This window comes from Pagrus major, chromosome 22 (genome assembly GCF_040436345.1).
Source record: "Pagrus major chromosome 22, Pma_NU_1.0".
NCBI lineage: Eukaryota > Metazoa > Chordata > Actinopteri > Spariformes > Sparidae > Pagrus > Pagrus major.
The window spans coordinates 27059351-27072393 of record NC_133236.1 but is presented as its reverse complement, the minus strand read 5'-3'; the positions used below and the strand labels follow the sequence as shown (position 1 = coordinate 27072393).

The window sequence follows — 13043 nt, the reverse complement described above, 5'->3', positions numbered from 1 at the left end:
ACAAAAGCAGGCTTCTCATTTCTAATGACGACGCTTTGTCCACAAGTTAGTAGAAAACCGTCTCTCTGACTTTTAATGTTGCTAGCTAACTGGCTTAAAGACAAGAACCCTGTAAAAGCAAATCTCCACTAATAAACTTTACTTTTATGATTTTTAAAGTGTAAATGAAAAAATTTAAATAAAATAAATAAAATTAACAAATTAACAAAAATTTAAAAATTTAAAAAATTGAAGAAATTAAAAAAATAAAATAAAATAAAAAAATAAACAAAAATACACAAAAATATATAAAATAATTTTGATAAAAAAATAATAAAAAAATAAAAAAATAAACAAAAAATATATAAAATAATTTTGATAAAAAAAAAATAAAAAAATAAAAAATAAACAAAAATAAACAAAAAATATATAAAATAATTTTGATTAAAAAAAATTAAAAAATTACAAAAATTACAAAAAATTTAAATTAAAAAAATGTAAAATAAAATAAAAATGAAATAAAAAAAATAAACAATAATAAATAAATAAATAAATATAGAAAATCTATTCTGTGGCAATACTTACATGTTTTGTTCAGCGAGCTAAACTCCACTAATGAACACTTATTTTATGATTTCTAAAGTTTAAATGAAATCATTAGAAGTAAAAAGCTAACATAAGGCTACAGACGAGCTACAAGACGAAGTCGCGTGACTTCAGAATCACCATATAATACACACTTAAATTGACCGATCTATGAGCTGTAGTCTCTTTTAGCCACTTGTTAGCAATCCCCTTTTCAAAGACACCTAAAGGCTTTATAATTCAGACATGGGGGATTTACGGACGTATTTGTCGTAGAACAAAACTTCTAGAGCATTCAACTGAAAACCCCACTGACTTGGAGACGAGGGTACCTGAAGTGAAAAAATGCTAACTTATAATCGTGTTTTAGGACTGACTCCCCCCGGCACCCTATTTCACTAAATTACAGCACTGCTCAAGGAGCACACCGCCGTCCTCTCTACCCTTTTGTCAAGGTGCCATCACCCCTGCTCCTCTTAACTCAAGCAGGAAATGATGCGTGACGTACACAGCTTCTCCCTGTCAGCTCCAAGAACACTGTGATGAATGGATCGACGGAGGGACCCGAGGTTTTAGCCAAGAAGACAGCGGAGGGTCAGCTGTCCCCAGCTGTCTGGCAAACAAATAGCTTTGTTGGTCTCTGTGGTCGAGGTCAACTCAGGAAGGGGAATAAAAAAAAGTTGGAGACGTGTGTTGGTTTGTAAAGACGGATTTTAGCGTAAGAGGAATATTCATTATGACGCTGTGTTTCATGTCGCTCCTCCAGATATGACATTTAGGGCGTAGCTCGCCGACAGACACAAAGCCTGGAGAAATGGCACAGAGATGTTAGCGAAGGTGCAGAATCGAGGGCATGAATATGGAAACCCAAAGGATAGAAAGCGCCGAGGGAAGGATTGTGAAAGGTTAGAGGAACACCAGCAGGATACTAAGCTGCAGGAGAACGGGGGAGAGGAGACTGGGGGATATCAAAGGACAGAGAAGACAAGGGGAATGCTGATTGTAGCTCTGTGTGTGTCTGTGTGTGACTGTGCACCTGTGTGAGACAATACAGAGGCAGACAACACAGCACAATGTCCACGCATTCACAGACGCACACCCACAGCTCATTGGGCTATTTATTGCCCGAGCGCTCGCGGGCATCACGTGCGTTCACACGCCGCGCCTCACGCAGAGGGAACGCTAGTGCGTGACATGAGAAATGTCATAAGGAAGCGGTGGTGTCGCCGTGTTCCTGCCTACAGAGAGCAGCCAGGCTGGTTACCGCCCCCAGGAACCAGTGGTCTTTGGCTGCTAATGAGGACAAATCTTAGGAACTCTGTCCCGGCGTAATGGCCCCTCCGTGATGACACAACGTGATACAGCCCGGCGCGCTTGAAGTGCCATTTATGTAGCGAGCCCGAACAAATGAAAAATCAGCTTTGCAAATGAAGTGCTTGAAGCAACGGCGTCAGAGTGACGATGACAGTGCAGGTGCAAGTGTAGGACGGGGACAAAGCCTCATTAATGAACCTTCACTGAGGATCTAACTGCACACAGAAGAGCCTGAGCAACATGTAAACTCGATTCAATTTCTGATGATTCAGTTTCATCAGACTATATAAACATGTTTGTTGTTCGATTATGAGACATTTCTAAGCAACTTGAAACTTGTTAACAGTTTATTGAATGTTTTCTGTTTGTAGCTGCAGGATCTTAAGTGAGAACAGGTCTTTGTCAAGGTTAATAAATCCCTTTATTATGCACTTATTGTGGCTCCAGGCTGGAATTGAACCTGGTCCGCTGTGGTTTTAATCTTCAGCTTCAGCAACACTTTAAGTCTTCGTGATGTTAGCACGTATCTTAAAAGGTTTTCGAGGCCCTTTTTACCTGTTAACGCACGGTAAATATAAGGACATTTATATAAAGTTAATGCATCTCCTGGTTACAAAAATGGACTATGGGTTTTCTTTGGCAAATGTAAAACAAATGGCACATCTGTATGTTTCAGGTCTTGGTGTCAGTATTATGCACATTTAAAAAAATAAATTGTTATCCTATTTGCAAAGAACAGATTTGACAATTCATAAAACCCAAAAGGAAAAAAAACAGAAAATGTACAAATAAATGTTAAAATCTCCATTCATACACATCTTTACTGTGAAAAACCCAGTATCAGTTGGGCTCTAATCTAAAAGTAGGTCATTGTACAGCTGTGAATATTAAAACCTATATTGGATGTATTAACACTGAAAGATGCAAATACATTGAGTCACAGAAATGATGGGAAAAAAGCAGAAAATCACATGAGAAGTTATTTTTGTTTCAGATAATCGGTTGATAAATTGGATTCAGTGTCAGTAAAGTAATGCCCGATGTATTTTCACTTGACATTTGACATTGAAGCCTCATGTTTTTCTGTGTTTGTGTGTTTGTTGTGTGCGCAGCAGTGTAACCCAGGTGACCTTCGTGCCCTGAGGAAGGGAATGACCCTGTACCACTCAGAGTCCCAGCTGTCCTCACTGCCCCAGCGCCAGGACGCCATGCACATGGTCAGTACCCGGGAGGCTGCACACACACACACACACACAGTCGTGCACAGGACCGCACAGGAAGGGTACAAGAGTCGCACTGACACACACACACTCATAACTATCCAATTAAACAGTCATAGTCAAAGATCAGCACGACGACACTCGGTACACAACTGCGGTTTTGCATAGAGACAAGAGTTAATCTGCACACACACACACACACTTAATTGTAGGGGAGAGTGTGTCGGTGCCTCCACAGTCAAGTCAGCTCTAATTCACTTTACTTCTAACTCTCCAATTATACCTCCACAGGCAACCTCAGTCTCTCTTACACATGACAGGAAGTGAAACACACACACACACACATACACACACACGCACACACACACACACACACACAGGAGGAAAGAGAGAGGGAATAAAAAGAGAGAGTGAAAGGAGAAAGTCTGGGCATGAGGGGGATGAGACAGACTGGATAGAGAAAGAAAGGAGGAGGAGGAAGAAGAAACTAAGACAGCGAGACATGGATTGAAAATTAAGAGGAGTCAGCCTTCCCTTCTCTTCCTCCCACATCCTCTCTCTTCCTCCTCCTCCTCCTCCTCCTCCTCCTCCCTGGAGCCGGTTTGAACTGAATCCCACTATGAAAGTAATAATCCTCTCCAATCCACCGCCACCCCCTGACCCTGCCAGTGTCTGGGGAGGAGAGGCTGGGTAATTGTTTTCTGACTGCTTAATGAAGGTCAGCGCGGGGCCATGCCACTAACCAGAGGACCGAACCTCAAAAAATCAATGTTGTGTTTTAATCACAGGCCCGATGTGAGACTGTGTTCTCTGCCACGTCGCACCTGTGGGTCAAAACCGGGCCTCCTCGTCAATAACGTCCATGAACCTTGACCCCCGCGAGAGGTCTCTCCCCGCAGGAGGAAGGATAAACTGCAAATTATCTTGATGGCTGTTCCCCCCCTCCTGCATTTCATTTCACAGTGCACATGAAACAAGGTCATGATATTGACACTACCTTGGCAACATGACATTCGATGGGAGACTGGAAAGTGGAAAGTGGCAGTGGATTTGTGTGACTTAGTTACATTCAGTCAGGAGCCGGTTGCATCAGCAGCTCAAACGAAGCCTCGTAATGACACAAATGACACAGATATCAGATCTGTGCTGCTCAGCTAGCTGAACTAGCTAATGGTTAGCACCGACGTTTTGGTGGAATACGATCAATATATCTGACGGGACACTCGATTTAAGTATTTACACCCGTTAACTATGAGGTGACAGCTCGGCTAACGGACGGCACGAACATTAGCTCACTGGAAAATTTCCGTTCCGATCGAGTGAGAAGTTCTTTGGAATATGATCAATAAATCTGACCGGAAAGTGTGAAACGACATTTCACAAAAATAACACGATGTACCTCAAAGTACGAAGGAAAATGGTTACCAATAAACAATTTTCTCAAGTACAATTTTGAGGTACTTTTACTTTACTTGAGTATTTCTCTTCTCTATAACTTCATACTTCCACTCCACTACAGTTTGGACTACATACTGACTTTGCAGATTCAGATTATTAATACTTATTTTTAGCATCAGACCCAAAGTATTGCATTTTTTAATTAATGTATTTTATTGGTAATCAAATCAGGAAAATGCTGAATATCAGCCTTGTTGTTGTCTTGTCGTCACCGTGAGGAAACCAGGCTGCCAGCGCAGACAAATATATATATACTGGAAAATCAGTTGCATGCAGCACACAATAACTTACACTTTTGATTCACGTCCTCTTCTTTTGATGGTGTTGTTGTCGTGCCGACTCCCTGGACACGCACTCATGTTGAGCTGTGTGGTGATCGATCGCCCGAGTTCATCCATGTGTGAGAGAAAAGGCCTTGTTGTAAGAGGGAGAGGGAGAGAAAGAATGAAAGAGAAACGTGAGAGAAGACTTCTAAGAGCAAAACTCGAGTGAACTGGACTCTTGGTGTTGCTGAACTCTTCCTAATCTATCGGCTCATTCTTTATATTTAGTCCTTTAGTCTCATTCCGGCCCAGTTTCAGGTCAGCGAGTGTGCGTGAGATTGTTGGGTAGAAAACAAGAAAGGATAAAAAAGAAAAGATGGATAGAGCAGAGAGGAGGCAGGCCAGCCAGCACGATCCTCACAAACACTCAACAGTCGGCTCTGATTCTCTACGCTCCGACTCCAGGCCATTGATTCTGACAGCGTTTGCTTCTCCTCCTTCATCTTGCGAGGGCCTAAAATCAAGCCTGTTTATGCAGGCAAGTCATCTCCAAACGTACATCCATACGAAGAGTAAACATCGCCCGGAGCCGTGCTGAGTTTTCTGCGCTGTCCAAATCCGTTTCTGTGCTGCGCGGCTCCAGATCAAAATAAATTAAAAAAAGCTGGCCCCCGACGCTCGCGGGGAGTGTTTGTACATTTCAAACAATAGCTTTAACCCACATAAGAGAGCATCAAACGGAGGCGACAGTGATTTACATGTTTTGTGCTCGTAGTTGACTTCAAAGTCCACTGCAGAGGAGCTTTTATGGAAAATGAAGCTATTACAATTGTTGCTGCGAACCTTGAACAGAAGAAACATACTTAACTCAAGAGGATTGTTGTGTATCATAATGTGGGCAATAAGTATCAGCCTGTACATCACTGCTGTCCATGTTTCTAAAGGAGCTGGCTCGTGTTTGATCCTACAAAATAAAAGTCCTTCTTAGTTTTCAGATTATCTTCCAGCCCTCCAGTCAGACACATGTTTCTGTTTATTGAAGCTTCGTCTGAACGTCAGCGCGCAGACTTGAAATTTGCTTCAAGTTAGATCCTTGATACTTAACAATACTGCGGTTCAATTCAAAAGTTTAGCAAAAACAAAGTGTTGATTATAAAGCAGAATAACAGCTGTCAATGTTAAATTGTTATAATATCGTCTCATTGTTAATGATTGATTACAGTATTGATACAGTATATCGTTATTGAAATTTTCTTTGAGACTTTATTTGCATATTTTTGGTGTTGAGGTCAGGAAGTCATCAAGTTACATTACTTTAATATTGTGACACTCAGATTACGTTTTTAACAGGTAATTAGTTACTGTATCGGAATACTTTTTAAAAAGTAATCCTCCAAACCTTGTGTATACACTCGTAGGTAGTTTAACAGTGCATAATATTTTATAAACTAAAGATGCATCAACTTACAGCTGTTGAATGAATGTAATGGACTCTGAAATGTATCAAAGTAAAAGTACAAAAGTAGCATAACGCTGAAATACTCAAGTAAAGTACAAGTACTTTGAAATATGCCTTCAGTTACGTACTTAACTCCTCACAGCTCATAGAACTGGCACCGAACGTCTGGTCAAATGTCGGCTCGGTAGGTTTTTGTTTCGGCGAAGGTCTCGTTTGACTTTCTGTATTTCGATTTGTAGCACGTTGTTAAGTGACATGTGTTGTTGTGATATCAGCTGAATGTTCATATAAAAACAATTCAATCTCCCCCAGTTGCGAGTGCAGAGTGTTTTGAAAACTCTCAAAGGACGCTCGCCTTTTTATACAACGATGAAAGTCACGTTAACCTTTTCATTTTTATTTTTGTCCATAATTTTCTCGTAGAAGCTCATGAATTAAATGTCTTTTGGCAGAAAAAACTCATTTCCATGCTGTCAGGGCATGTCTGAATATTTTAAAACCCCTAACTGTGTGTGGATAACATCAACTTTTACATGAAGAAGTTTGCAGTTTATGCATATTGATGAGCTTTTGTCATTAAATCATCACTGTACATTCAATGCAAACAGCTGTAACAGTCGTTCTTGTGTATGTCAGGTTAGCAGTCTGGCCGTAACCTGCAGCACCATCGAGAAAATCTATTTTTCATGTGGCTGATTTGACATGAATAGACTGTTGGGCAGTGTCCACCACACGTCCCTCTGGGCTGCAGCGGGATTATTATTTTATCTCTGTGCTATTAGGTTTGTGTGGGCTCACTCTGGCACCTAAATGGGGCCAGCGGGAGCGGAGGGAGCTGACAAACCCCATCGCTAGTGAGAGGAGAATTGAACTCGGGCTAACAAAGCCACGGAGCTGTGTCTAATTCAGGGCCCTGATGCCAGGTTTACAGTGAATGGTGCCATTGTGTGTCCCAGAGATCTCTGTGTCCCTCTAACAGAGAGCCACTGTCTGGAACTAACCGGGGGGTTGGGATGAGTCAGGCAAACCCCCAGGTCCTCTTCCTGGCTGGCTGCTCCCATCACAGCAGGTTAAATCAACAGTGTGCAGGTAGCAGACCTGGCTGGGAGTTGAATACATGGTGGAAGAAAAACACGACGGGAGGGGAGGTGATTTGAGTCGGGATGAAAGGGATGGCATTTTCACTGCTGCAGTACAAGAAATGCCTCCTGTTGAATCAGAACCAAACACCCTCTGAAACAGGAGAGTGAGGTATCGTGAGGTGGTGACTCCTGGGTTAAACACAAACATCTGTGTGGCGACAGATGTGACGAGAGCCTTACTCTTCTCCTTTGTCGCCCCGTCTCTCACATCTTCGCTTTTTTCTTCTGTGGGCAGATGTGACTCAATATTATTTTTCTTTCTCCCTGCAGGGTACTGGCCGTCTCCCAACCAGCGAGTCCTCTCCGGCCACGGGCTACCTGTCCTGCGTCCAGAAGCCCGAGGCGGTGGTGCACGCCATGAAGGTACTGTTCTGTATTCACTTAGTTAATTGGATCTCAGGGTAATCGTGCACTGGTTCCTCTGATCACTGTCACACAAGCTGGAATCCAGTTTTGATGTTTTTTTTCCATCAAACTGGATGTTGAACTGTTCCACGTTGACCTCAGGCCCACTTTTTCGCTGCATACTCTGCTGTGCAACAGTGAACACCACTACACTGTCAGATACACTGACTGGAAAGTGTAAAAGAGAAATATTTAACCGGAGCGATCAGCCATCAACGGGCCCAACGCCAGACCGAGATGAATCGCTGAGATTCCAGGTTCAGACCTCTGAAACTGGATCCAGAATCAGAGGTCAGGAACCAGGCTTAAAAAACATGTTGATGCAAAAGTTTTATATACAACGGAAAGTCCTAAAAGAGCTCCAAAGAAATCCATTTGTGATGATAACAACCCTTTAAAGGGGCACTAGGTTGTCCTGGAGAATAAATCCAAACTCCGAATTTTTATATTTACATTATTAATGAGGTGATAATACAAACTCAGATATATTTATTCTTACCATAAGTGAATAAACAAGCTGTTCTCAGAGGAAAATAAGGTCCCCAGAACACTGTTTGAAGCTAGAAAGGTGGCAGGGTCCGCCACATATAAACAAAGTCAAACAGTATGAAATTGTGTCGGCGTTTCAGGTCAGTTATTATGTCATGAAAGTCATGAAAATGAAGATTTGGGGGGTTGTTGATTTTGGCATAAAAATCAGTTAATGAAGATCTTCTGATTAAAAATATCTTCCCCAAAACTACGTAGTGCTCCTTTAAATACCAGAATAAAACTAAAAAAATAAAATGCACTAACAGCTTTCAAGAAAACAAGAGCACACACACGTATATACTAACTCCTCACTGTCTGCCGTCAGGTGCTGGAGGTCCACGAGAACCTGGACAAGCAGGCTCCTGAGGACTACGAGGACGACCTCAGCGAGAAGGAGAAGGCCATCGTGCGAGAGATGTGCAACGTAAGTGCAAAACACTGACAGTCCCTTCTGTTCTGGCTTCCTACTTCTTAAAAACAAGCATGAGAAAACTGTGCAGAGGAAGTAAAGCGAGCATGAGGTGAGAGTGTGATCAGTGTGACATGTGACACTGTCCTGTACTATATGCCGAGCACTGCTGTAAACAAGAGGAACCTCATTCCCATAATGCTCCCGTTTGTTCTGTCTGTTGGTCCGTTTTTTGTCCTCGTCTTCCTCCACTGGGTGCAAATCAGGTCACTTTTTGAGCTGCTTCCACTAATGAGGAAGCCTCATTTAGACTCATTTGGTTTGGAATGACACTTGCAGCAGTGTCCCGGCCACAGCGCTCCCTCTTTCTCCCCCTTTCTCCCCCTCTCCCTCTCTCCTCCCTGCTTCAGAGCCAACTCTAAACTGGAAAGCCCTGAGTGGAGGCTCGTAGTTGAGCTGTCAGAGCAATTAAACAAGAGCGGCAGAGAAAAGAGCACTCCCTCCCTCCCTCCCTGCCTCCCCCCCTACTCTCCATTCTTTCTCTCCCCCCTCCATCTCCCTCCAATCTTTCTCTGTTGGTGCTGAAAGGCCCGGTCCGGGGATAAAAGCCCCCGCTGATTAGAGAGAAAAAAGCGAGAGCCGGGGCTATCTGGGCCCTGCGGAGGTATGTGGCGGGGGCCAGGAATCCGGGGCGCACTACAATAGTACCTCTGTAATATCACTGGGGTCCCCCGGGGGCCCCTCTCTCTCTCAACAGCACCAGAGCAGCGACAGAGGACAGAGATTCAGAGATAGCTCCGCCACGACGTGCGTGTGTGTGTGTGTGTGTGTGTGTGTGCAGTCTTGGCAGCTCAAAGTCAAACGGAGAGCATTTGAAGTTTTCACTCTTGAAGAAGAAAGTCTTTTCTCTCGTCTTCAGCCGAGCCTCCGTCTTTCAGTCTCTGCCTCTGTGTCTGCCTGTCTCTGTCTGTGTGTCTCGCTCTCCCTCTTCCCTCCTCTCTCAACTCGTCTCTCTCTCTCTCTCCCCCTCCGCTTGTGTTTGCAGGTGGTGTGGAGAAAGCTGGGTGATGCAGCCGGATCAAAGCTGTCCATCAGACAGCACCTCTCTGGGAACCAGTTCAAAGGGCCGCTGTAGCGTGGCAACCACAGAGAGCGAGAGAGAGAGATCAGGATTTACAGTACCTACACTCACCTGAAGACACCTCGTACTACACAACCCATCCTGCCGTGCTCCCTACTGCCTACAGCACCCAGCATTCCTTCGACGAACTCTTTAAGACTGGCTAAGATGGCTACTAAATGGACCCGTTAGTCCGTCATCCACATGTACAAACATGTTTTTTTTGTTTTTTTTTGTCTCTCAGAGCTTACGGACCGTTGACAACTGGCAGCTAGTTTCACTGATTCGCCGCACAACGATCTCTCTCTGTAAAAACCTACAAACACACACCACTTTCAGTCCTTCATAGCATAGCCGTGCTACACCGAGCTAGCGATGCGACATGGTTTTCAAGCACAGTAAACCCGGACGTGTGGCCGCAAGGGGGCAGAAAAATCTCTTCACGTGTCGCTGGGATTGTGGCGGTATCTTCAGATTAAAGTTTTGATAGTACCTCCGATAGAGACCCTAGCTCCCCGTCACATGTATCGCTCCCCCCTAGTTGTCGACGAGTATAACTAGCATTAGCGTTCTAAAGTGTTAACTGATGTGAAAACCCACTGTGACCTAGCGCCTTTTTGCTCATAAGACGAGTCTATGGATAATAAAAAAGTCTAGAGATCACTGTTAACTTGTGTATATTATGTATAAAACCATAGCACTACTTCTTCATTGTTATCGTTGATTTTACTTTTATCTATTTTGTATTCTAGCGTGGCCATGTGATCAATTATTTAGTTTGGAAAAAAAAAAAAAAAGCACACACACATACAACCGGACCTTAAACAGGGTTTGCTTTTTTTCTTTTGGTTTAAAAAAAAAAACGACAAAAAAATATAAATGTAATCTTTTTTTCTGTTTCTTTTTTTTAAAAATTCTTTTCCAGATTTAATTGCTGTTTTTCTTCCTTCTTCTCTGTAACCTCTGAAAATGTATCAAGGCCATTCTGATCAAAATCATCTCCACGGGCTAATGGATAAAATAATTTTCTTACTTGGTGAAATTAACTAAAAAAAAGTTGTATGCTGTGTGCATGCTTGACAATCATTTTCTCAGGTCGGGAGGGCTACAGCTTTACCTTTTGCCCATCTGTGAGTGTGTGCGCGTGTGTTGGCGTGCATGTGTTTGTGTGGATGGAGGAGTGGATGGATCTCTTGCAGCTGTAGCATCTGCCTGTGAATCCTCTTTTATTTTCTCTCTCTCTATTGAACCCTGGTTACAACTCGGTTGAAGACTGCTGAAGGCATTTGCTGAATCCATGCAACAACAAAAAAAAAAAAGCTTCGTCCCGTTAATGGAAATAAAACGTTTCGCTAAACCTCCTGAGTTCACTTTGGATTGGCATCTTTTTTTTTTGGATTGCTCCTAATTCCTTGTTTATCTTTTTTTTTTAATATCTCAGTAGATGAAAAACTTTTCATAAGCTCGGTCCCTTCCTGTCGTCGTGGATTCAGCAGGTGTGTTTACGCAGCGCATGTTTCTTAAAGTTTTTTTTTTCTTCTTAGGATATGAGAGATAAAGTCTTCCCTTTAGATGTCTCCTGAAAACACTAACATTTAAAAATAAAAGTATTTCTTGATGTCAGAGCGAACAAACGCTGTTTGTCAAAGTATTTATTGCCAGGTGTCAGATACAGAGATGGGAGAGCTGTCGGCAGCTGAGCAGCCGTACGTTGGATTTATCAGATTTGCTCTTGTGTGGATCAGTTTAGCGGCTGGCGGCTCGGGCTCTCCCATCTTTACCGTTGTTTGTTCCAAATGAGAACATTTCTGAGGCGGGTCCGCCATGCGCCTCCGTCCTCTCCCCATTAATGGGTCAAAAATAAAAATCAAAGTATGGTTTTTTAAAAGTGTCCTTTTTTCTAGGAACTGATTTGAAGCCATGATACAATTTTGAATACTTTATATATATAAATATATATATAAATACGATATAAGGCATTTGATTTGAGATGTGCCACATTTTTTTCTGCATGGTGTTTTGATTTGGAACCCAACTGTCTTTTCTTTTTCTTTTCCTTTTTCTTTTTTAAAAACATCTATAGTGTTTCTCTTTTTCTGCCTATACGCTAAAAACCACAGTACAGAATCGTAGACTCTACAGCGTAAATGTCAGTTCCCGTAGTAACTATCATGGCTGTAACTTCTATATTCATGAGTTTCACTGATGAGATGAAATATTTGGCAGGTGAAAAAGAAAACATGAAATAGGCCACTTTTAGAAAAATGTTTGGGAGAAAATAAACAAAGTTGCTTAATGATACTGTGGAGTGTGGAGTCGTTATTTGATGGGAGTGTTTGCAGGCATGTTGTTCTCCTCAGCGGATGAGCTGGAGCGCCCTCTGTTGGTACACGACTGGAACTGAAACTACTGATGATGTTTTTCTGTTCTTTACATCAGTGATTTCCAACCAGGTACTCTGAGAGGAATTAACTCAACAAAAACTATTAAATGTCATTTGATTATATACCTGACCTAGAAATTTGAGTAATCTCACCATCAGCCTCAGTCAGATGTAACATGTTTATACCAACTGCAACTGAGAGTGCAGGAAATTTAGTTAGTTAGTAGAGAAGTTGAAATTGTTTTTTTTTTAAAAAAAGAAAGAAAAATGGTAGCAAAGATTGACAGAAGTTACAGGTAACGGATTAACAGATGGAAAAAAAAAGTTGAAATACGCAGCAGTTGGTTCTTTGCAAGGATGAAACCGTTTGCTAAAAGTAATGAACACTTGAAAAAGTATAGATAAACAATTAAAATAGTTGAGGCTGAGCAAACAGTTGGAAGTAATGAGCTAAAAGTGATTGATAGCTTTTGAAATAAATAGATAAAAGTTTGAAATAGTTAAAGGTAAATAAAAAAACTTGAAAAATAAACAAATAGCAGTTGCTACATGTAGCAAATGGATTTTATACAGCATTTTTCCAGTCTGCTGACCACACAAAGAGCTTTACAACACTTGTCACATTCACCCATTGCTCATCAAGAGCATTTGGACTTCAGTATCTTGCTCAAGGATGCTTCAACAACTGGGGGGATTTGAACCAGCGACCTTCCGATTGCTGGACGACTCGCTCTACCTCCTGAGCTACAGCCACCCCTAGCCCAGTGGATAAACA

The 13043-nt window shown here is 42.1% G+C and overlaps 1 protein-coding gene across 2 annotated transcripts in view; it reads left to right on the top strand.

Annotated features, from left to right (window-relative positions):
• Positions 1-10589, top strand: part of ccdc85cb (coiled-coil domain containing 85C, b) — a 46321-nt gene extending 35732 nt beyond the window's left edge. The window contains exons 5-8 of one of the 2 annotated variants that reach the window (XM_073492549.1): positions 2991-3095; positions 7691-7783; positions 8682-8780; positions 9811-10589. In XM_073492549.1, coding sequence (XP_073348650.1) covers positions 2991-3095; positions 7691-7783; positions 8682-8780; positions 9811-9900 — 387 coding nt within the window. In that variant the 3' untranslated portion in view covers positions 9901-10589. The remainder of the gene's footprint in view (positions 1-2990; positions 3096-7690; positions 7784-8681; positions 8781-9810) is intronic. The other variant, XM_073492550.1, reaches the window with a different exon arrangement.
• The last annotated feature ends 2454 nt before the right edge of the window (positions 10590-13043 follow it).